The sequence below is a fragment of the Pleuronectes platessa genome, chromosome 2, assembly GCF_947347685.1.
Source record: "Pleuronectes platessa chromosome 2, fPlePla1.1, whole genome shotgun sequence".
NCBI lineage: Eukaryota > Metazoa > Chordata > Actinopteri > Pleuronectiformes > Pleuronectidae > Pleuronectes > Pleuronectes platessa.
In genome coordinates this window covers 10,455,275-10,477,948 of record NC_070627.1, presented here as the reverse complement: position 1 = coordinate 10,477,948, position 22,674 = coordinate 10,455,275, and the positions used below count along the sequence as shown (strand labels likewise).

At 38.7% G+C, this 22,674-nt stretch overlaps 2 protein-coding genes across 2 annotated transcripts in view; both read right to left on the bottom strand.

Annotated features, from left to right (window-relative positions):
- atp2b2 (ATPase plasma membrane Ca2+ transporting 2) overlaps positions 1-9,334 on the bottom strand; it is a 107,760-nt gene extending 98,426 nt beyond the window's left edge. The window contains exon 1 of the mRNA XM_053445569.1: positions 9,057-9,334. The gene's annotated coding sequence lies outside the window, so the exon portion shown is untranslated. The remainder of the gene's footprint in view (positions 1-9,056) is intronic.
- Positions 9,335-20,198: 10,864 nt separating this feature from the next.
- The window catches only part of iars1 (isoleucyl-tRNA synthetase 1), a 43,930-nt gene continuing 41,454 nt past the window's right edge, over positions 20,199-22,674 (bottom strand). Inside the window, exon 34 of the mRNA XM_053438028.1 lies at positions 20,199-21,218. Within this exon, the coding sequence (XP_053294003.1) occupies positions 21,136-21,218 (83 nt within the window). The 3' untranslated portion in view covers positions 20,199-21,135. The remainder of the gene's footprint in view (positions 21,219-22,674) is intronic.

Below are 22,674 nucleotides of genomic sequence, written 5' to 3'. Positions count from 1 at the left end.
CCCACTTCTGATCCATACATACCAATTATGAAAATGAATAATGGTGCATATTTAGTTTTTAATTTAATTTTGTTTTAAGTCCAAATCTCATCAAGGTCAGAAAGTGTTTAACAAATGCATAGTGAAGATAACATCAACCCTATAATTAATTTAAATGAGTGTCCCATTGCGCAACACATTCCTCATGAACCCATGAAATATAATTAAATCCTCAACAAGCAGCTCCTTGATAATACTATACTTTAAAATAATGCAAACCAGGATCAAAGCTATGTTTATCTTTAGCACAAAAAGTACACTGCAGACCATACAGGACACTTTTAGCATATTGGATGGTGGATTCAAGTCTGGCCCAAAGCAAACCACGCTCTTCATTCACAGTATGACATTAGAAGTACGGTCTTTGTAATATGGACGTTGCACATAAATCATGAATGACTACCATATGAATATGCCAACCTACTTGAACCTATCAGAGTCTGATCATTTCATAATTTCTCCGACCTATGTAGCTATATAAACTCCGGCACATCCCTCGAATCTTCGCCTGCTCATTCCAGCCCCCAGTGCTGTAAACAACACAGCCAACTATCTAGGTGGTCGGTTATTCTAATGCTTGCCATTGTCTCCTGTTTTTTCTGTAACTCAGATATCACTACTTTGAACTCCTACTCCTTACCTCTGATTGCCTGTCCTGCCACTACTATCAAATCCATAATTCAACCTGCTGCTCAGCCGAGACAAAAGTTTTACCTGCTTCTTCACTTTTTCATTTTGGGCCCACTACAGAGACAGACAACTCAATGCAACTATTCCAAAAAGGAAGCAGTGAATGTGTTGCAAGTGCTTTACGGCTACATTACTGAACTCCTGTGGCTGGCCCATGTTTGTGTAACAACCCCAACAGCACGTCTGCTGCATAGCTGCCACTGCAAGTCCTATCTTTCTACATTTTGTTCGGCTAAATGTGGCAAGATTTATTATCATATTAGCGGAATATATTTTGTTAGGCAGGTTAATTTATTCTTTTGGGGGGAGGGGTTTTATACTCTAACCAAGTATAGATAGAAATGTATCTGTTCACAATCACAATCACAAATTGTTATTTTATTTCAATAAGATTACTGACAAGACAATGCACACCTGTATCATTATTGTGGCTAGTTTCATCTCCTATGTTTGGGGTTAGCTTCATTAGAGACGTATGAATGGTTGTTTGTCGCTATACAATGTCAGCTGTGATCCGCTCCAGCCTCCCTACAACCTTTTAAAGACAAGCAGTATAGATGATGGATGGATGTTTCATGGATTTACATAAGTAGCTAGCTACTTATGTTGGAAGATGACCCTCATTTACAATCCTGATGACATTGATCTAATTCAAAGACTTTCTCTACCCATTTAAGCACAAAACCAGGTCTATTTATATCACTTAAATATCATGGTATTTTCATTATGCAGATATTCACAGGCACCAATGTGATCATGGATCATGTATGAAAAATAATTACTCTAAATTTTCTCAATACCAAACAAAGGGTTAGAAAGAAACACTGTATTTTTAACTTCTTGGACTGTGAGTGAGTAGGTGTGCGGGGAAGTTATACCCCCTGCACCACAGAGTTGCAACAATGGTGCATGAAGAAACTGGGCAGGGATCCAGTTCTACCTCTGCAGCAGAATCGGTGATACATAACTCTCTATCTCTCTCTGACTCCAAAAAACACACACACATCAAGAACAAGCTATTTCTCACTATTATCGGCCCGTGCATTTGCATGGTCCAAGTTCACAATGTATGGTTATTTTTGGTAATGTCGTGACCTCAGGTGCACAGCACAGTTAAAAACAGGACAGGTTAGGATTACATTATCAGTGCATTAGATAGGTCTTCTTTTTTTTTCCTCGAAATGAGAGTGCACTTCACTGTGATACCCTGGTAATGTGATACTAGAAGAGCAGTCTGCTAACCTCTCACAGTAAGAAACATGTGTCCTTGTGCTGGATGAGGCTGAATCACTGAGTGCAGCACATCAAATGAAATGCTGAGGGCGACTGATGATCAACTTTCTGGGAAAGAAAAGGAACATTGAGTAAATGTGTGCTCCTTTGCAGAATCAGGTATGGTTTAGCACACCTCACCAAACCTAATTATATTTGGCTCTAACTTAATAAATTGAATTAGCAATGAAAACAAATGTTTACTATTGACAGTGACTGGTTTTCTTGTCCCTTCGGAATTTATTTCTGTTAAATTTCCTCAGCGCCATGATTCAATTCATTTACATTTCAATATCCAAATGATTTTAAAGAAGCCAAGGGTGTATTTGGGAATATGGCCATGCAGTTTCTCTGAAAGGCCATTTCCTTTGTCTGCATATGAGGATTTAAAAGCTGCTGCAAAAACACAGCGTGTTAATGGATGCCTTTGCTTTTGCCACCACGACAAAACACTGAACCATAAAGTGAAACTGTAGGTATGTTATTTGCAATTCAAGTAAGCTATGCCATTAAAACATGAGACCGTATTGTTATTTGTAAGAGAGGAATGAGACTTAAAGCTAATTTTAGCTGGGTCTAGGTACGTAGAGAGCTACCTCGTTCTCAAATGATGTAACCTTCACTGCCAACATACTTCCATGCATCCTTTATGTTTGACTATGTCTTTATCCCTTAGCTTTCAGAAGATGTGCAAATAGAGACGAAATGCATATGTAATGTTGACTATAAATCAGCCACAAAAAGTGATCGCTCAACTACAAGGTTTTGCCAAATCTATAAAGACTGTCCCATTTAAATTGTTGAACTGTAGATGGATGCCTTGGGTGACTTATTGTTTAAATAAATTGTATTATGATTAGATTTAATGCTCTCCTAAAATCAGCAGAAATAATGTTCTCTTTCTGTGTCATGTGTTTGCTAAGGGAAATCCCAAATTGTCCCAGGGTTCATCCTGGATTCTTGGATTTTATACTAATCGTTGTGGAATGATCCAAATGGGAGATCACAATGCGTCCTTGAAAAGCTTATGTATATAATATATACATATATATATATATAGACAAATTTAAAATCTTTTTAAGTCGTTTTTATCATTTTACTTCTCATTTCAGTATAAACTCGATTGAACAAATAGTTATTATTGGCAATATTAATATATTCATTAAAAAATAAATAGTTGCAAAGCAAACGTGTGAAAAATTGTAATAGAAGAACAATTCCATTAAAAGATACAACAGAAGTAATAATAATAACCCTGATTATATGTAAATGCAGGCATGTGAATACTTGTGGTATTGCATTAAGCTTTCAGAGGGCCAAGAAGGAAACTCAGAGACAATGTACGTTGGATGTCTGGCCTTGTTTGTTGGATCAGGGAACTTGTCCCTGATCCAACAAACAAGGCAAATACAGCAGCTGGGGATGACAAGACTGTCTCCCTGGCCTAAAGAGCCATGTTGCCAATAAATAAAATTCTGTTGTCATCCCCAGGCAGTCCAATATGGTCTAACACAGTAGCATCCTCCCGATACTGCCTGTGAATATGTTACATTACATTTCATTTAGCTCACGCTTTTATACAAAGCGAATTACAATAATTGCATTCAACCATGAGGGTACAAACCCGGAACAACAAGAATCAAGAAAGTACAATTTACTTCAAGTATAAATATGTCAAAAAAACGTCAAGGCAGTATAGGAAGAAGTGTGGTGGTAGACTGACACAGTTTCAGGATCCTGACCACAGCATTTCTTGTCTCGCTCGGGAAGGGAGGGGGAAAGTGAGGAGCACTCAGCTGCAATGGTACTGACTTCACCTTTAAGCAGCGTTAGCCCTCAGTGAGTAACAGTTTGGGCCTCAGGCTGTTTTCTAACCTTCTGCCACAAAAGCAACGAGGTCGCCTGTAAACACTTTATATGTTGCACTGACGTGGACCTTGTAGATACTGCTGCGAAAATAAAAACCAGAAAAATAAAAAAGCACAGAAGAGAAGTGAAATAATTATAAATAAAATAATTTTGTCGACAGGTAATAACTCTGTTTAACTCTTAAGGCTGGTTCTTACACAAAATAAAAGATATTTGGCCTTTGGAAAATATGACCAGCATCTATTTTTACCCTTCACAGACCAAACTGTTAATTGAGGAAACAATTCATGACTGACAACTTAAATACAAAATTTGTGCCGCTCCAGTGGATCATGGATAATGATCAAATGTAATAAAACATTTATGATAACTCTTTTCAAGCTTTCATGTTGAGCCTTTTAATTATGGTGATGGTATTATAAAAAATTCCATAGCGTTTGATAAAACGATGTTGTAGGCTAGTCGTAAAAAATGGTACCAGTTCTCCAATATGACAGCTGGGCAGTAAACAATGATGGTGCAATTTAATTTAAATACCAGCTTTAAATTAAGGGTCTCTCTCTGTCTCACTCTCCCACACTTACTCTCACTCACACAAAGATAATATTCAATGTAAACATTTATTTTAAAAGATTTCCTCTTCTCTTCCCTCATATCGTGCCTCTTTCTACACCAGGCCTTCACACCATTCTTTCTCCATTTATCCTCTTTGCTCTTCTAGCTGCAATCATTACAAGAAACTAATTAAGAACAATGACTGAACTGAGTAACCCTGCGAGCGGACTGGGGCCTCTGCTATTTTAGGAAAGGTTTGCTGGTTGGGCAGTGTCGAGATATTCTAACTAGAGAGAGCTCAATCCCACAACGCCATCACAAACACACTGCGCTGGCAGAGAGGATTATCTGTGTCCTTGTATTTCTGTGGGGCAGCAACTCAGTGTGAGCACAGGCATGCAGGTAGCTCCTCACTGTGCTCTGTCCTGCGCTGTTCGTTGGTGCACTGAGTGCGTGGGTTCATTGATTGTATCTTTCTCCCGGCACTTTAATGGCCGTGGTACACTCGTCTCTGGACCAAGCATTAGCATGGTCAAGTTATTTCCTCTCAGGGGCTATTTCCACTGACCGAACAGGATTTTTCCGTTCACTCCTTCAAACTTGTATAAGAAAACAGCTATCTCTGTTTTTCCATTATTTCCTATACACTACCCGGTGGTGCAGGGAGCAAGAGGTGATTGGATGATGATCGATTTATTGGAAACACAACCGACAATTTTACTTGGATTCTGACATTTTTTTTTTTTTACTTTTAAGGCAGTAAATCTGCAGCTTAGTTCCAGCTGACAGCCCTTATCAAGGATGGTTTTGTAACCCCCTCCCCCCCAACCTACACACATGCAAGTGGACGCACTCACACATTTGTGTTCCCGCTAAATGTTACAGTAAATGTTCCAGAGAGTGAAACTAGTAACTTACATTTAGATGCAATGTCTGAATGATTATATAAATGCATGTTGAACACACTAATTACGCCCTAAGCAGTGATGGACAAACAAATACAGATTAGTATCATAATTATTAATGGTGTTTGGTTTTTTTCTTTTTATACATTTTTCCTAAGCAATTTTATCATTTCAGAAAATGAAAGAGTAAGCGCAGCCGCTTACTGTATATTGTCAGGCACTTGAAACCACTTCTCGTAATAAAATATAAGAAAGACTACAAGATGCTCTAGAACTTTCAAGTAACTGTAGCTTATGTTAAGATTTTATTCACCAAATTCCTATTTCCAAGGTTAATAATATCTCTTTCATTATTCTAACTTAATCTGACATATTTGACCTCATTATTAAAAAGATCCTTACATTCCATTGGGGGCATCAAGGTGCTTTTCCCCCTGCAGTAAAGGATGAGGATGACTTAGTGAGGGTGATTCCACAAATGCACACACAAACACACTCTCAGCGGCAGGTAATTGGTGTCATGAAAACTATCTCGTCAGTCCAGCAGAAGGTAGGAGTGCTCTATTACACCATGACCCACCACCTTACCCCTATCCTGCCCTCCATCCCCATCTCTCAGGTGTAGTGGGTGCTGTTCTTTTGAAACTCAGTCATTGTGCTGGACAGTTCTGTGATAAAACAATGAGTCTTTAGGGCACACAATAAGAAAGGATTGAGGGCCGAGAAATCCTGAAAAAAGAAACCTGACTGTCTACTGGTTGCCATTCAGGATTTCTCCTGCAGTATACCACTGGATTATAGTATAAAGCTGCAGTATTCCATTGGATCATACAGCAGAATGATGTCTACTTTGAGTCCAAAGAAGAGCACAGCAGAAAACTGTGAAGAAAATTGTACTGAACAGGCACCAGGTTGGTGGACAAATTGTGTGTAGCATGCAACATTTTAAATACTGAGATGGCATAAATGCAATTGGACAGTTGGCAAATCAAGTTCATTAGCCATTGTATTCAATCCGACTCCAGTATGCGTGAGAGTGTGTGTTCATGGTCCTCTCAGGAGAGTTTGGAGTCCCTTCATGTTGACACAGGGTTTGGCACTGCTCTTGTTTCCACATGTGTTCCCACCATCCTCTCTCTCTCTCTCTCTCTCTCTCTCTCTCTCTCTCTCTCTCTCTCTCTCTCTCTCTCTCTCTCTCTCTCTCTCTCTCTCTCTCACATTTCAGAGATGAGAAACTAATTTTTTTAATGTTCCACGTCTTGCTGTGTATGCTTCCTCTGTTAACTGCATAACTGTCACCCAAATCCCACCACTCACTTCCCTCTGTAAAGCCCCAATTATTTTTCCCTTGCACAGAGACAGTTGCTGACAGCTACGAACACCATGGACGTGTAGGTGTTCTTATGTATTATACTACATTCTAGTCCACTTGGGAGTCGGCTCATGAACACTTGGTGCCCTTGTAGCATAGCAGCCATTTGGATACTACATTGGTGGGTAAATGGACATCTGCACAGTGCCTTGCATAAATCCTTGCATTACGAAACTTTTGCCACTCGGACCCTCATTACACCCTTAGACATTTTCATACTCGCAGAAGTGTTAGGCTAGCTTGACTGTTAAGAAAGACAAATGTCTTCACTACCGACAAACATCTATTCAATAATACATCAAGAATAAGGTTTAAATCCCTGTCTCAATGAGGAATTCTGGCAAACTGGATGTCTTTGCAAAGGTTTAATCTTGATTACAACATTGAGCATTATATACACATAGGCATTAAGTATGAGTTCATAGTGGGGAAATTTAATTTGTTAATTGATTGTGGGATTCCCCTTCCCTCTCTCCCACAATTAAACTATCTCATTGATATGGACAAGACGTTGACCTATCCACTCCAAGAAAATACAAGCTTTAAGTATGTCAGACAAATTTAAAGCAAACAAGCAAACTCTCTAAAGAATGGAAGTTCTACTTTTCTCAGATTACAAACAAATACACTCACGTTCACAGGCTCCTAACAGACCTAACTCCTGCTGCATATCAACTGTGAATTAGAAACTACTGTTTCTCCTTTTTAGCGCATTGTGGAATTCAAGGCAACTAGCGTTTCGGTTTTTCAACAATCAAAATTATAAACATCCAGCCAAAGATGTAAGTGTGTAGAAAGTTTCAACCAGTTCTCATATTCCTGCTACAAACACAGCCTGAGTTATGACCAGTAGTTAATGGTGGATTTCTACCATGGAGTCATACTACCATCTGTTGACAATGTATAATTCAACATATGTCATTAAAAACATCTTTAAAGATAATATACAATTAATTGCTTATTTTTAATGTATAGCCTCCCCTCAACTATGAGCAGTTTTTAAAATAAATGACTCTTTCTATTTGCCAATTCAATAGTTTGTATAATGGTGATTGTCTTGACTGATCGTCTTCTATCTTGACATTTTTTGTTGTTGTAAACAGCTTAACGAGGTTGATATGGTGTCTGTTTAAAATTTAACAAGCCATGGTGGAAGCTATTTTTATGCAAAGATTAAGTAAAAGTTAAAATGTTTCATATAGGTTTAAATAATGGGAGATATTAGGATTGTTCCTCAGATTTGCACACCGTATCTTGGGAATAAAACAGATTTATCTGCCTTCGATAACTTTCTTTCCTTGTTTTGGGAGATTTAACAAATTATATAAACTCTTGATCTGGTCTTTCTGTACACATCTCAATTTTCTTTTGGCGCATGTTTTCCTAGTTTTGCTTTTGTTTGTATTTACAGGCCACATCAACAAAAACTAAATTAGCAGAGCAGAAATGCCTTGAAACCCATTTTATAACATTTTAACCTACAGGTTCAATCTTAAATTACCCATAAAGAGTTGAAATACCATTGCAATTCCATTTGCTTTGGTTCTGGCCAAAAGGGTCTTACAAACATTGGATAATCAAGAAGGCAAGGTCATCCTTAACCCTGCTCATGACATGTTTGATGTTGGTATAAAATAGTTAATCATCATTTTTAAAATCTTAGTCTATTCTTAGTGCTTTAGCCCTTTAATACAGAACATATTCTCTCCAACCATGGCCCAATATGATTCCTAATTTCACCAGCAACCAGCTTCTTGGCAATTATAAGTCATTTATCCTTTGATTTTAGTTAATAAATGTTTTTTTGTGGACCCACGTTCTTGAGTTTTGCTTGATTTGGTTTGTTTTTTTGGAGAAGAGGACATAGATGAATTGAATCAGGAGTTACAGCTTCTGATATTAGATTTACTGGATTCATTGTACAAATTTTTCTTATACAGAGTTGGTGCTTCCAGAATGTGTGTGTATTGGAAAAAATCCAAGATTTGCAACAAAAATCCCTCAAATTTACCTAAATCAGTCTCCTTTCACTCTCCTGAGAACAAGAAATTAGGAGCCTATAACCCTGCTCAACAACATTCCTTTCAACAGCATGGTCAAGACCTGTGCTGATTATTCAACCATCTTTAAACACAGATTTATACAGTGTGAAACCGACAGTGATGTTAACTCTTGACTTCCCAGATACAGGAAATATCAAGTTGCACAACACTAAAGGATTGTACAAACTGAAGCAGTTCACCACGCAAGTACAGTCTAACTGCTCCCAATTTAACCATTTATACTCTCCGGAGAGGCAAAATCAAACTCTCAAATTCGACAAAAAATGCATTGTTTTAATAGAATTTACTTACATTGAAAGTGCAGAGACACGAAAATGTGCTGGTGGTGCAAGATACAGTTGCTCCAGTTATCCCTTTTGGTCCTGATGATAGTTGTAGCAGCAGAGTATTCTATCCAAGAGTGAAACTATATATTACCTAGAGAGCTTGTAGCAGGAGCAGACAGCAAGCCAAATCTGGCTTTTCCATGTCGCATTGACAGTTTTGCCATAAGCAAACTCATTCTGAACGGCTTGAAAGTGACACAGCACAGGAAAGTACAAGAACAAGAACCTTCACACTAGGGCTCTGTCCCTAGAATAAATGAAGGGAAGGAGGGGGACAGTGAGGGAGAGATGGAGGAAGCGAGAGAGAGAGAGAGGCAAGGAGGGAGAGAGTTGGTGTCCCATAGACTTTACAACACCTGCTAGCATGACCACTTGTATTTAGCACACAATGACAAACACATAATGTGAAGTCTCTCCCTCTTATCCCTCTTTTAGTTTTAATGGAAAAGTAAGCTTCTAAATTGCCATTAATCTTATTAGATGTAGTTAATCATTTAAGATAGTTGTCACTGCTGAAGCAAGGAACACAAAATAACCATGCTCAAAAGGGACAATTTCTCAACCATACTACTATAAGACACCTTGCTGAAAAAAAGCAGTTTACATTGCATTAGATTATTGTGAAAAAGGGTTCCCCACCAAGGGTTAAATTGTACAACCAAGACATTGGCAGGAACCACTGACTTAAGAACAGACAAGACGTCGCCAATACTTCCAGTGCAGGAACAAACAAGAGTTGCTGTACAGCAGATGCTAAGGGCAGTGGCTGCAGGCTAAATGATAGCTGAAGGCTAGCAGTCTAATGCTAGCTGACTGGGACGCTAAAGGAAGCTTGCTGACTCATGAGCTGGCTTCAGGCCCGCACATTAGCAGCATTTAATCAGTATTTCCATTGGTTACATTTCCCATGGCAGTTCATGGAGATAAATAAAATAAATTCTAACGGCCAATCATCTCATCCAACTAATCTGTGGTCAGTAATTGTTGTTAGGTGAGGGGCAACGACACATCGAGACTCGAGTTTCAGTAATTTTGAAATATCTGTATGCACTCATTTCCATGCTGTAAACTGGCTATAAGGACATTCTTCAATTCAAAGTAAAATACAATAACAGTTTGTTTCTCTGCTTCTGTAACTCTCTCTTTGAAAATAATGAATCACCATCAGTGGAAGAGACAGCATTTGGCCTTGTAAACAACCAGCTGTGGGGATCAGCCACAAGGAAAAATCCTAATCTTGTTTGACAATTCCCCCGGAACCATTGTGTGTGTATGGGTATGCAGGAGTGTCATATTATTTTACTTAGGCACTGGATACTATTTTCAGTAACCTTGACATCAACACACTGTGCGCACCCATGAACACACACATGCACACACACAGACACACAAAAATACACACAGTGCTGTAAGTACTAACAAAAAAAGGATGACACATGAGCAAGAGTGGAGGTCTTCCCATGCCCCCCCTGCCCTTTCTGCTGGACTTGGACATCTCCCACAGGCTGAGCTGTAAATAGAAAGTACCCCCCAAACCTTCACACACACACACAAAGTTGGGTTTCCATGACTTCACAGGACAGACACTGACTTACATACATTTTCTGGAGACTTCACCGTACTACTACTTGCCTAAGCCAACTTTAACCTAAACTTAAACCCAACCAAACCCAAACCTAAAACATGTCTGGGTTTTTCTTCCTATTAGGAGCTCAGTAAAAGTCCCCATAATTGGATGGTGACATTTGAGTCCCCAGAACATGAGTAAAAGTCATCCACACACACGCATGCGTACAGAACTATATGCCACCATGTACTCAAACTGCCAACCCTACACAGTGAGACCGGCGCACATCAGCTTGATTCTTAAACAGAGATTATTCTTGTGAAATATCTGAAGTGAAACAGTTTGAAAGTATCACTTAAAGAAAGTTCATCACACACTGTCCTTGATTTGATAAAGAGCAATAGCTCAGATGATTTCCCCATATGCAACACAAAATCCAGCCTCTCTGCCAAGCTGATGGAACATTTGCAACCAATAATGTCAAAACTGATCACAGTAATAATTAATGATATGTCAAGAGAAATCTAGTTTGTCAGGAATAAGTCACTTCGAAGACAACACAGTAAATATGAATGTTTCAACCACAGACTGCATATTAAGATGGACCGTATTGCTCACAAATAGAGAAAAAAAAGTGCCATGATCGCCACCTGCTGGCTGGCAGCAGTATAGGTCATAAATCCCGCCTCTTGAGTAAAAGAGTGAAAGTAAGTGTATACAAGTGCATCTGTATTGCATTTACTGTAAATTGCAGATATTGCTCTGCAGGGGGGCTTAAAGGCCAATATATTCATTTTTGCTAATGAATCATAGACAACATTAGTATTAAAAGCTCATTACTTACAATCTGGCTAAACAATGTAGGCATCAAACTTAAATTGATGTGCTTGTGATTTATGGTTGGCAATGACAGTGGTATTTAAGTCCCTGCAAACTGCATATTCATATTATCCATTTTAAGAGCAAAGGATAATAATGTATAAATCCTGCTATGGACTGTTTAGATGGCTACAGTGTGTATACTGCAGAACAGCCTGCTTTGGATAAGAGGGACAAAGAAGACAACACAAGGACGACTTCAATGCCAAAACTATTTTATTAAATGACAAATGATCGTGACTACCTGAATGACCTCACAGTTGTATAGTACTGTGAACATCAATGCAGACCCACAGAGTACAGTGCCATTTCAATCTGGATTCTGACGGCTGATACATGTACAAGAGATCAAGGCTCCTCACATCTCCAGCTCTACTAAATGAGCTTTATGTATTGACCCCTATGACCTGCAGCATCACACAGACCCAAAGTCATTTCATATGTCTTTATTACCAACATGTATCAGTCACTGCCACATGAAATCCCGTACACCCATCCCAATTTATATAGCAGGTATATGACCTTAGTGTCTGGCTACCAATAAAAGGGTGACTAACAGGTGATAACATGAACCCAGGGTGAAGACAAATTACTACTGTCTATAAAATACTGCACAAAAAACACTTAATCCTCCAGCCTTCACATACATCTTTAACATAAAAAATACCATATGTAGCCACTCCACCAGTGTTGCTATTTTAACACATCTCATTCTGTCCAGATGTTTACTGTACACATGCTGACCCTGCTAAACTGACCCACGAACATGATTTTCTGACTAGTTCTTAGTGACTAAGCTTCAGGGCCCAGGTGGAAGGCTTTTTTTACAAGGTATTGTACTGCCTTGGATTTCTTCTATTTGTAAATATTTTGTAAATATTTTGATTCATATTTCTAGTAGACATATTATTCCTGCTACACGTTGACCTCTGTGGTTTGGTTCTTTTCTTTTTATCCTTACAAGACAAATGCCATCGTACAAAGATCTGGGCCTGATTTAAAAACAAAAATAAGGATATTTTTTCACCACAACTTTCCAGATTATATTCAGGCGCAAATAGAGGTTGAATTTTTCAGCAATAACTCACAAGACCTGTGTCATTCTTTGTTTCTGGGATTTATTTGTACGGTAACTAAAAACCCAAGAAAAACATTGTTTGCTGATGATCTATATTGAGCAAATCAATACCTGCCACTGAAAATTAAGAAATTAGCTATACCGTTCACAAACATGACGTTCAGTTCACTCCCACCATGCAACTTTAAAAAAAAACTTGCACACTTTTCTAATGCCAAAAAAACACACAGAGTGAATTCAACAAGTCAGCAGGAAAATACTTCGGTGATCAGTGAGGAGGTACCTGCTGTGCCTCATATGTTGCAGGAATTTTAAGCCTTGGAGGAGTATGAAAGAAAGAAATCCTCAAAACAATGCATATATAAGACATATACAAAAACATACAACATTTAGAGTGTAGAAGAAAGCCTTTTAAGTATCATATAAACCAATTTCAAGTTAGTTATCCAAAGGTTAGTCACTAACAGTGTCGTAATGAGTAATTCCTCAAAAGCAGAATACTGCAAGCTCCTTTGGCCTCACTGGAGTCTTTGTTGAGCAAAGGATTTGACCTGAATGCTCCCAACACAAACAGCCCACTGAAAGCTCCTAATGTGCGGTTTACGCGGCATTCTAGATTATTTAACTGCAAGTGTTGAAAGTCCACTTTCCGCGAAATCAAACAAGTTGACACAGCGTGGCTTACGGAAGCATAATATAACATGCCTTACATAAAAAGCGAAACAGTAGCACTAATCTGAATTGAGCAATATAAAGTAACAGAAAAGGTGGCTGCTTATTTAAGGGTAAAGTGCAATCTGGGAGCTACAATTTATACAATTAAACACACTGCACCCAAGTATTTGAAAGGCACTTCCGGCAAACTAAGGCTACCACTGTTTCTAGATAGGTGTTGCATAACTGCAGTAGGTAGGCAACTGTTTCAGCAGCAGTACTGCAAATATCTAAATGGTGAAACAAACACTTAAGAGTTGTGAGGTATAATCTGCCTCATTCTCTATCAGAAAGCTCTGGCCACTAGTCCTACGAAAGAGATTAGTGTCAAATTGAATGAAACAAGGGAACAGTAAGAGACAGACATACCCTCAGTATAAACAACTTAAAGCTAATTTATGCTCAAGAGACTTCTCTCCATAATCTGCGTTCATTTCATCCCTATGTGTGCACGTCTAATAAGAACTTACGGATATGGACAAAACAGACAAAACAAAACCATACCACTGGATATCGTGGGGGCCAGTGGAGCCAATAATGCAATTGAGTCGACCACAAGACACACAAAAACAATGTCAATCATGGCAGAACTTTTTGCGCTAGAAGGCACTGAAGGCATCTATATATTATTTTGCACAGGGACAAACAGATGCTTTCGCCGCTTTCTTAATATGTACATTATCTCAACCTCCTCCACTGTCGACATGTTTGTTGTTGTCAGAAACTCTTTAGTCTCTCTGTTGACTCTTTGGTCAATGATGGTGGCATCAGTTGAAGCGGATGCATCTCTTCTCTTACGTGAAGACAGCATAATTGAGCCTTTAGACATTGGCTAGAAAGGGCATTAAAGATAATTTTTTTGAAGAGGAAATATGACTTGTCATGCATGCACCACACAACTATAAAATCAAGCACTACAGAAAAACATAAAATAACTCAGAGCTTGAGCTAAGACTGGTACATTTGGACAGCTGAAACAACCCATCACATTTATCACTGTGAGATTTCACCATGGACAACATGTATTCCATCAAGCTACCGAGCGAGAGGGAGAGAGAGGAGGTGACAGATGAGCGAGAGAGAGAAACACGCAAGAAACATAATCAGAGGATCATTTTTCATCCATGTCTCCAGAGATCCGGTGAAGACCATAATGTCCACAAGAGTGATTGCGATTGTTGCAGTGAGACTTGGTCATGGTTGAATTTACTCTAATGCTGTGCCATGCTATGCAAATGACAGAGGGAGATGGAATCTGCAGCAGTAATTAACAGTCCTAAGGCTCATTAGAATTCATTTCATTAACGAATCTGGTATTGTGTGCTTGGGTAAACATAGTGGCATTGGGTTTTTGTTAGATTTGCCTAAATGCTGAATTGATTGTTGTTTCAGTTAACTGTTTTGGCCAAATACCTACTTGACAATCACTGAACTTTTGAACTAAACAACCTCTAAGAGATTTATAGTTGTTGTCAACGTGTTTGCCCCTTCACTGATGTCCAGAGCCGCTGGGATTTCACACATACTAGACAACAAATAACCTTTTACTACAATGCAAACACATGCAATGTAATTATGTATGCATTAATCATTGACAGTGTCAGAGGAGCAGTGCTACATGAGCTACTGTTCGTGAGGAAGATTAATGGTAATGGCAGGATGCCTTTCAGAGTCCGATTTTAATGTATATCCTCTTAAATTAAGGGAGAATTGTTTTTAAAAATGGGTCTTCACTCCTGTTGGCTCTTACACAAATTAGAATTTTTTATTTTCTATTCAAAGAAGTGGGACTGGGAACACTGGCAGGCCTTTACGGGGGAGCCCAATGTTCGAAGTTATCTTATCAAACCATCACAGATTTGAAATACTCTAATGTGGTTAATGATGTAATTTATGAGTTTGTCCAAACCGTCCTCTACAACTGTGTCTTAGAAACAGTGTGTCTCCAAATCTCTGGAAAATCTCCTAATCATTGATGGGAAAAAAGGAAAACACAGAAAGAGACAAGGTGTTAAAAACAGTGTGTGATCCTTATTCTCACTGGTTCACCTTGCACAATTTCACAGCAACCATTACAATTATTCTAACACATATCAAACATCCCAACAAACCATGAACTGCAACTGTGAACAACAGATAAATCGATGGTGTAATCACGGCAAAGGCCTTACTATAACAAGCTGCCTGTCTGCATACAACCATCAACACTTATCAAGAGCCCACTTCATTCAGCTTATTAGGATAGGAGTTAAAACAAACCTCAAGCAAGAGCAGGTAGGACTCCTCTATTACCCTGATTATATCTTCAGGCAGGCTACTTGTAAGTTCAGCTTTAGTTTGTGCCTCATGTTATATCATCACATTCAAGTCAACTCTGGATCCAATTTTCTTAATAAAATAAAAACCTGGCATGTTTAGAAAAGAAAAAACGAATTTACTGCTGTTCTGTAAGTATTTACAATATAATTTTGTTATATCTGAATGGTAATTATTGTTCTTATTGTACGAAAAGGAGAACCGTTAACCAATGTCTCTCATTTTGAGTGTATATCCTAATAGAGAGATAGAAATGATGCAAGTTCTTGCTTTGCTTACAAGCAAAAAAATATACAAAGTTAATACAAATAAATGTGCCATGATATAATCGTTTAATTAGGGTCACAATGTACAAAAGGTGCAAGGACGTCTGTGATTTCTAGCTGCCATGTCTGTTTGACCTTTAAGAAAAAGAGGTGCAATATATTGCAAACCAGATTTTCTGGGGGGGTGAATCTGTAAATATCTTCAAACAGCAAAGTGTTGTTAAACAATCTTTGCTCTGCTTTTGCACACGACAGACACAGACGGTCTACTTTGCTGCTCTCAGTGTCAAATACAGACGCATGTAGGTCAACCCAGCAGCCACCAGTCAATGTGTCCGCAACATTATGGAGGACATTATGCAACATACATCTTTAAAAGGGAAAAAGGAAGGAATATAAGAAAGTAATTGGCTGCATCCTTCATCCCCTCTCTGCATACCTGCGGCAGACTGCACCTCAGTGTGGCAACGACAGCAGAGTGAACGGGTAGCAACAGTGTGTCATTCCTGCCGACGCATCTCACTACGGATGCCATGCAGAGCATCTCCCGGAGTCATCATCTGACAAACTCAAGAGGGCAAAGACGCGTGTGTGTCCTCGCTATCTGCAAATGTGAGTGATGTCTTTTTCAGATCGGATGCCTCTTGACTTACCTGTTTCTGCTGATCCAGGAGGAAGCGGAGGAGGAGGAGGAGGAGGAGGAGGAGGCAGGCGCATCAAGATGAAGATACTCAGAAGACGAGCAGATAGCGGGGATCTCTGCTGGATCCGCGGCTCCCTCGTTCAGTCACGACTCAGTCCCACATGCGTTCATCCACTTTGCGCCGTGCACTCGCTGCGGGTTGTGCGCGCAGCCACTTGAACATACAGTGAATGAGCGAGCGGCTCCGGTGTTGTGTAACACCACCTGAATCTAATGTGACGCTTTAGTGGAGCATTGCTGGGTTCCATCAGTTCTCGGGGAAGCTCATTAAAGAATGGAAGTCGGTTGTCAGGGAGGCGATCACACGAATCCTCATGTACGTCCCGATAACACCACTTTCATATTGTTAACTTGACATTAGAGCGTGGATTTCAAGTCAGCTTTTTGAAAATGCCAGTAAACCAATCACTTCCTGAAACCATTCATTTGTTTATATTGTGATTAAACCAGGAATCATTTTGTCTATAAAATGAGGTGAAGTCTGTATTCCCCCCCCCCCCCCCCCCCCCCATATATTCAGTTTACTGTTATATCTGGATAGTAAAAGCATCAGATAACACTTATTATAATCATTATCGAGTTATTTTAGTTGCAGGTAGTATTACTTACAGGTAGAAGTTTTCTAGAACTTTCCTATTCACTGCAACTTCTTTTTCCACTTTTAAAACAAGACGTCACAAATAGCGAGCTAGCATAGAAGCTAACCTCCGTCTCCAGCTCAGGAGAGGAGGGGAGGAGTCCCGCTTTAGTTTTTCCAGAAAGTTCGGCCACATCACTTCGCATGTTTTTTAATAAAAGACAAAGTTTTTTCGTTCATTTTCTCGTACGTGGTCTTACTCGGCTCGGGTTTAGCCTAAAAATCGACTTCATTTTATCTGCTCTTCGCTTGATGGCTAGATACGTTACATGAAGCGTTCAGGGCACGTCGTTAATTAATAACCTGCGCCTTAAACTCAACAATGACACGTTGGTAGTTTCTGTCAAACACAGTTCCCACAAACAACTGAAAGCTAATAACATTCGAAATGCGTGAACACCCAAAATACGAAATACTACCCATAGTAATAAAAATAATGTTTAATAATAATAATTGTTGTCTTTCTTCCCATCCTGCTGACGTTGCATGAATGGAGCGTGAATGCTAATGCTAGCCATCTAGCATTGTCTAAAGCCGGACTTTGAAGGCAGGATACTTTTTTAAAGATGTTTCCAATTCCTCTGAAATAATTTTGTCCATAAAAATAGAATAAAAATAATATAAAACCTGACTTTTAAATATTTACATCAGTTTTATTTATTTTGATTTTATTTGTCAAGGGACCATGAACTATATTAAACGTAGATGTATCCATTTGGTCTATTGCATCATAGTTAGCTTAAAGGCTGGTTTACATCTGCAGTCCCTATATCCTTTACCCTTTATCTGTAAATAAAGTATTTACCCAACACAATCAGGTTATATAGTAAACAAGTTTCTATCAGTCATGAGTACCAGCACTTTAATCAGCATCATATCCTTATTTATTTGAGTTGGAGCCTTCTCTGAAATAAAGACAAACACTCTTCGGGATCACACAGGAAGAAAGCATGTTCCACAGTGGCAGAAATCACATGAGTTGTCGTTCCAATTAAATCTTTCATGTTGGAAATCAATGGCTGGATCAATGTCATTCCTAATTTTGAATGTTACTTCCTTTGCTTCAGGTAGGATCAGATAAAATAGGTATCATATACAGGAAGTGAATGCTGTATTCGCGCCCTCACTCTCCCTTGAGGTTAAGTTTCGCCTCTGATACATATTTTCAATTCAAATTCAACGATATCCCAAAACACCAAGGAACGTCCTAACCACAGTGACACATCGCACAATATCACAAAGACAGCGATTGGCAACAACAGGATAATATAGAATAAGAAACATAAAATAAAATGTTGTTGATGACTTTCTCAGACAGAGCTGGATACTGGAGCTTGGAATTAATCATGTTAGAAAACTCTATTCAAAATAGAGTCAGTACAATGACATATTATAGATTGTAATTAAAAGGGGGGTAGTGAAGGAACAGGGCCTACAAATCTTGGTTTTAGTTTTCTGTCTCTACCAGGTTTGTTTAAATTAAATGTATATATTTTTATTTATATGTATTATGCTGCAGCTGGGTCACACACCCTTCAGTCAAAACAACAGTCAGGCCTGCTGCTATTCATGCTCGTACCCTCGCAGTTAGTTAGAGGTTGTTTTTGCTGTCGTCATTCTGCAGTGGGGAACATGCTGGGTGCTGAAAATTGATCTACTGGCAGAGATTTAGATTTTTCCATGAAGTAGTGCACATGCTGCCAGGGTGGGCTGGTTGGAAATAGCTCTTATTGGTCGATGTGTTTTTGAAATCCCACCTATCATAAGTCTGATCAAACCATACCGTCACTGTAGCACACTGTAATGAGTTTTGTTGTCCATCATTAGAGGAAGATGACAGGGGCCATGTTCACTGCTCACTGTATTTCTGTGATGTCTGTCAGCAGATGCCTTACTGACCTGCTCTGTTACCCAGGCCGAGGTGTGCAGAGGCACAAACTGAGCAGCAGGAGCAGATGGGAGTGAGACGGATGAAAGGAGGATGAGACAGAGCTGTGTGCTTAATATTTAACCAGTGGAGCAGCATGTTGCTCCGCCCCAGGAGGAGCCAGTATCAAATCATCCCACCGAAGTGACACTGATTATAGATGCTGGAATTCACAGGTGGAAAAAAACCCAGTGTCAAGTACCAGACTGCTCATATTTTGACGCACAGGTTTTTCTTAAATACTAATTTACTCCACACTAGTTCAATCGGGAAAACTGAACTTAAAAATTCCCATCTGTAAAACTTTTTTTTTTTTTTTTCATTCTATGTCTTTATTAATTAATACCAAACTTATAAGATCAGCATCAGTACCCACACTGGAGTGATACAATGACAAAAAACATCTTTAGAAGAAATTTACTTTTTAGTTTGGTCACTGTCCATTCCACTGACATTGACTAGGTGGGGTTTATTTATCTTCTGCAGCCAGCCACCAGGTGGTGATCACGATGCTTTGGCTTCACTTTTGGTGTCCAAACTTTACACCATTTACCCCATCCTGCAGTCTGATTGGCTGTTGTTGTCCCCGATTCGTCAAGGAGACATATCGGTGAGCCTCTTGAATTGGGTTTTTGAAGAGTTCACACATAATCACAAACAATGGTCCCATGTAAACCAGGCATGAGATACATGTAGGTTCATAAGAGTGGGAAAATCAGCCTGGAGACATAATACCTCTGGCCATGGCTGCTGCTGGCATGGAGGCAATAAACTAGAAAATCCTAAACAAACAGAGCTCACAGAATGACCCCGTGGAAGATTAATACATCTTACAACATCCTAATACCCCAACTCACCAAAGGTCCAACCCCAAGTTTTTTTATTCTGTATCTTCTTAACTTTCTGTCTTGGTTTTATAAGACAAACACATTTTTCCAAACAGTATTTGCAGCAAAGTCAGTGACAGGTTTGTCGTCATACTGGGTTTCAATGAGCACAAAGGGAGAAAAAAACAGCGTGTTGATTCTTAAGTCACCTTTGATTTATTCCATTTGTCACCTAAAATAGTACATTATCCATTTGTTGCTTTTTTTATTACAGAACCCTTTGGTCCCTAAGGTACAGAAGCCTTAAAATCCATTTCATCATATAAATGCCTTTTCAATTGTCAAAGGATTCCCAATGCAATGAGGAGAATAGGTTTATCTTTTCAATTCAAAATGGTGTAGAAGCACAATAGGCCAAATTGGTTTCCCAGTTACGGGCCACAGCCATAATTACTCTGGACTAAGCTCACCTCAAATCAGCCATCGGAGGAGAGTAGCTGGCATGGTTTTTTATAATTAACTTCCTAAAGAAGAATGTCCATTGGTTATATTGATAATTCCCTCGAATCTTCTTTTCCAAGTTACTGACAAAAAAAATAACCTTTGGTTTTTCTTTGGCCGGGGGGGGCTACACATCTGTCCAGCTACTCTTCGTATAAACATTCCCTCTATTGTTGAAGTGTACCCCCCTGTAGTTCAAGGTGTAAGTCTCTGTCCAGAATAAATATAGCTCAACGACAAATTGTGCTTCCTTGGAAAACCAGTGCCAAATTAAAAGCGGATGAGAGAAAGAGAGAAGAAACAAACAGACTGAATCAGAGATATCAGTAATTGTCACGTCTCAAATTGTGTTTAAACACATAAAACTCTCAAGTCCTCTTCAGTCCTGATCATTTTCTGCCTGAAGAGGATATTTAAGGACATGTGTGATAGTGATTATAGGTAACAGTTGTGAACCTGCTTTACATCAGGATTTCCAAATAACCATTTAAACACATGGCACGCAGCATGTTGTCATAAATCCACAGTACATCAGTAGATGAGGGTACTGGGACTATAGTAGGTAAAAACAATATTCCAGGAACCTGTGATATATCTGAGACAAATGTTGATGGTAAGATCCTCAGGATTTATGCTTCGGCCGTTGTAGGAAGAACTCTCACAAACAGAGTCTTGGTGTCGAGAGATTTTACTGAGGAATCAGCTGGCAGCTCTGAAAAACAGAAACCAAGATATGAATAGAGTGCTTGATTGATATGATGTGATCAAAAAATCATAGAAATAATAAAAACCTTAACCCCAAGGGAATTTAGTTTTGTTTATTCAAAATAATCTAAGAAACCACGGAGTATCATTAAGGAGAAGGCTGTACATCATTTGCAAAGTTAATAAGCCTAATTCATATTTACTTCTCCAAATCACAACCCATGAAACAAAAACAAACAGTCACACATCAATATACGATAATAACAACAGAACAAATCATCTCTTACAAAAATGTAACATATGTTTCAGGTCACAGGGGACATGAAGTGAAATGCATGATGGGTAAAAGAACAGAAAGACTGAATATTATCAATTATATCTGACAACAAAATGCAGCCAAAAAAAAACTGTCACTTGCATGTCTTGTGTGTGGGGACCGTTTTATGAAGTACATCCTACATTTGTCAATGTTTGTGAATTGGCAGCCGTGCGTTTCTGTTTCTTAATCTATTTTAAGAAGTAGTGAAATGTGAAAGAAGTTAAGCATTTTCATGTCATGCCACTTTTTACTGTTAGTCTAATACAATGAAGGGAGATATTTTGTGACTCTTACTTACACATGGATAAATGCATCAATCAATCACATAAATAACGACAATATCAAAGTCAAAGGGGTAATTTCTCTTTACTTTTGATACTTTCACAATAATAATTAAGATACAACTTTAGATTACGTTAACTTAATTTTAATAGAGTATTTCAAAGCGTTCCTTGGATATGAAAATGTCGTGTAAATCCCTAAATACCCAGGTTGAGATATGATATTTTAGAACATAGTTCATTGAATTCATAACCTTTTCTGGAAACTACTTTTCTTATCAGTGACGTTAGATGATGAAGGTAAAAGCTGTCTGAAATCAGTTGAAAGCCGCAGTGGGATGGGATTTACTTGTGTGGAGGAGCTGGGTTGATTTTAATGTTATCTGCTATGGTCAGGGAAGTTAATCCATTCTAGACCATATATGTATGTATCTTATTTCTGAGTACAGTTAAAATGATCTACTGTGTTAACGCCAACACGCAGGTCCTCCAGTAATTTGAATCTTATCACATAAGAGCTTCTCTCCTTCTGCATTTTGTAGCTCTGGATGATCGTTGTTTTTTTTTTTCTATGAGAATGTTTCCCCAGAACTGAGGGAAATCTTTTGGAAACCTTTTGGGAACATTTGTTTATTCTTTGTCAAATTTGTGCCAAATTAGCGATTAGCCATTTATGTTTGTAATGCATTAGTGCATTTACGCTCCATTATAACCGGATACTTTAACTCTGAAGGAAACATGATTAATCTTGGTCTTTTTCTCTGATCGCTAACTACATTCATGGGCAAATTTTTGTGTTTGTTTGCCTCACTCTTTTTGTCTATTATAGACAAAATCCTGTAAAGTTGTCAAATCCCCAACCA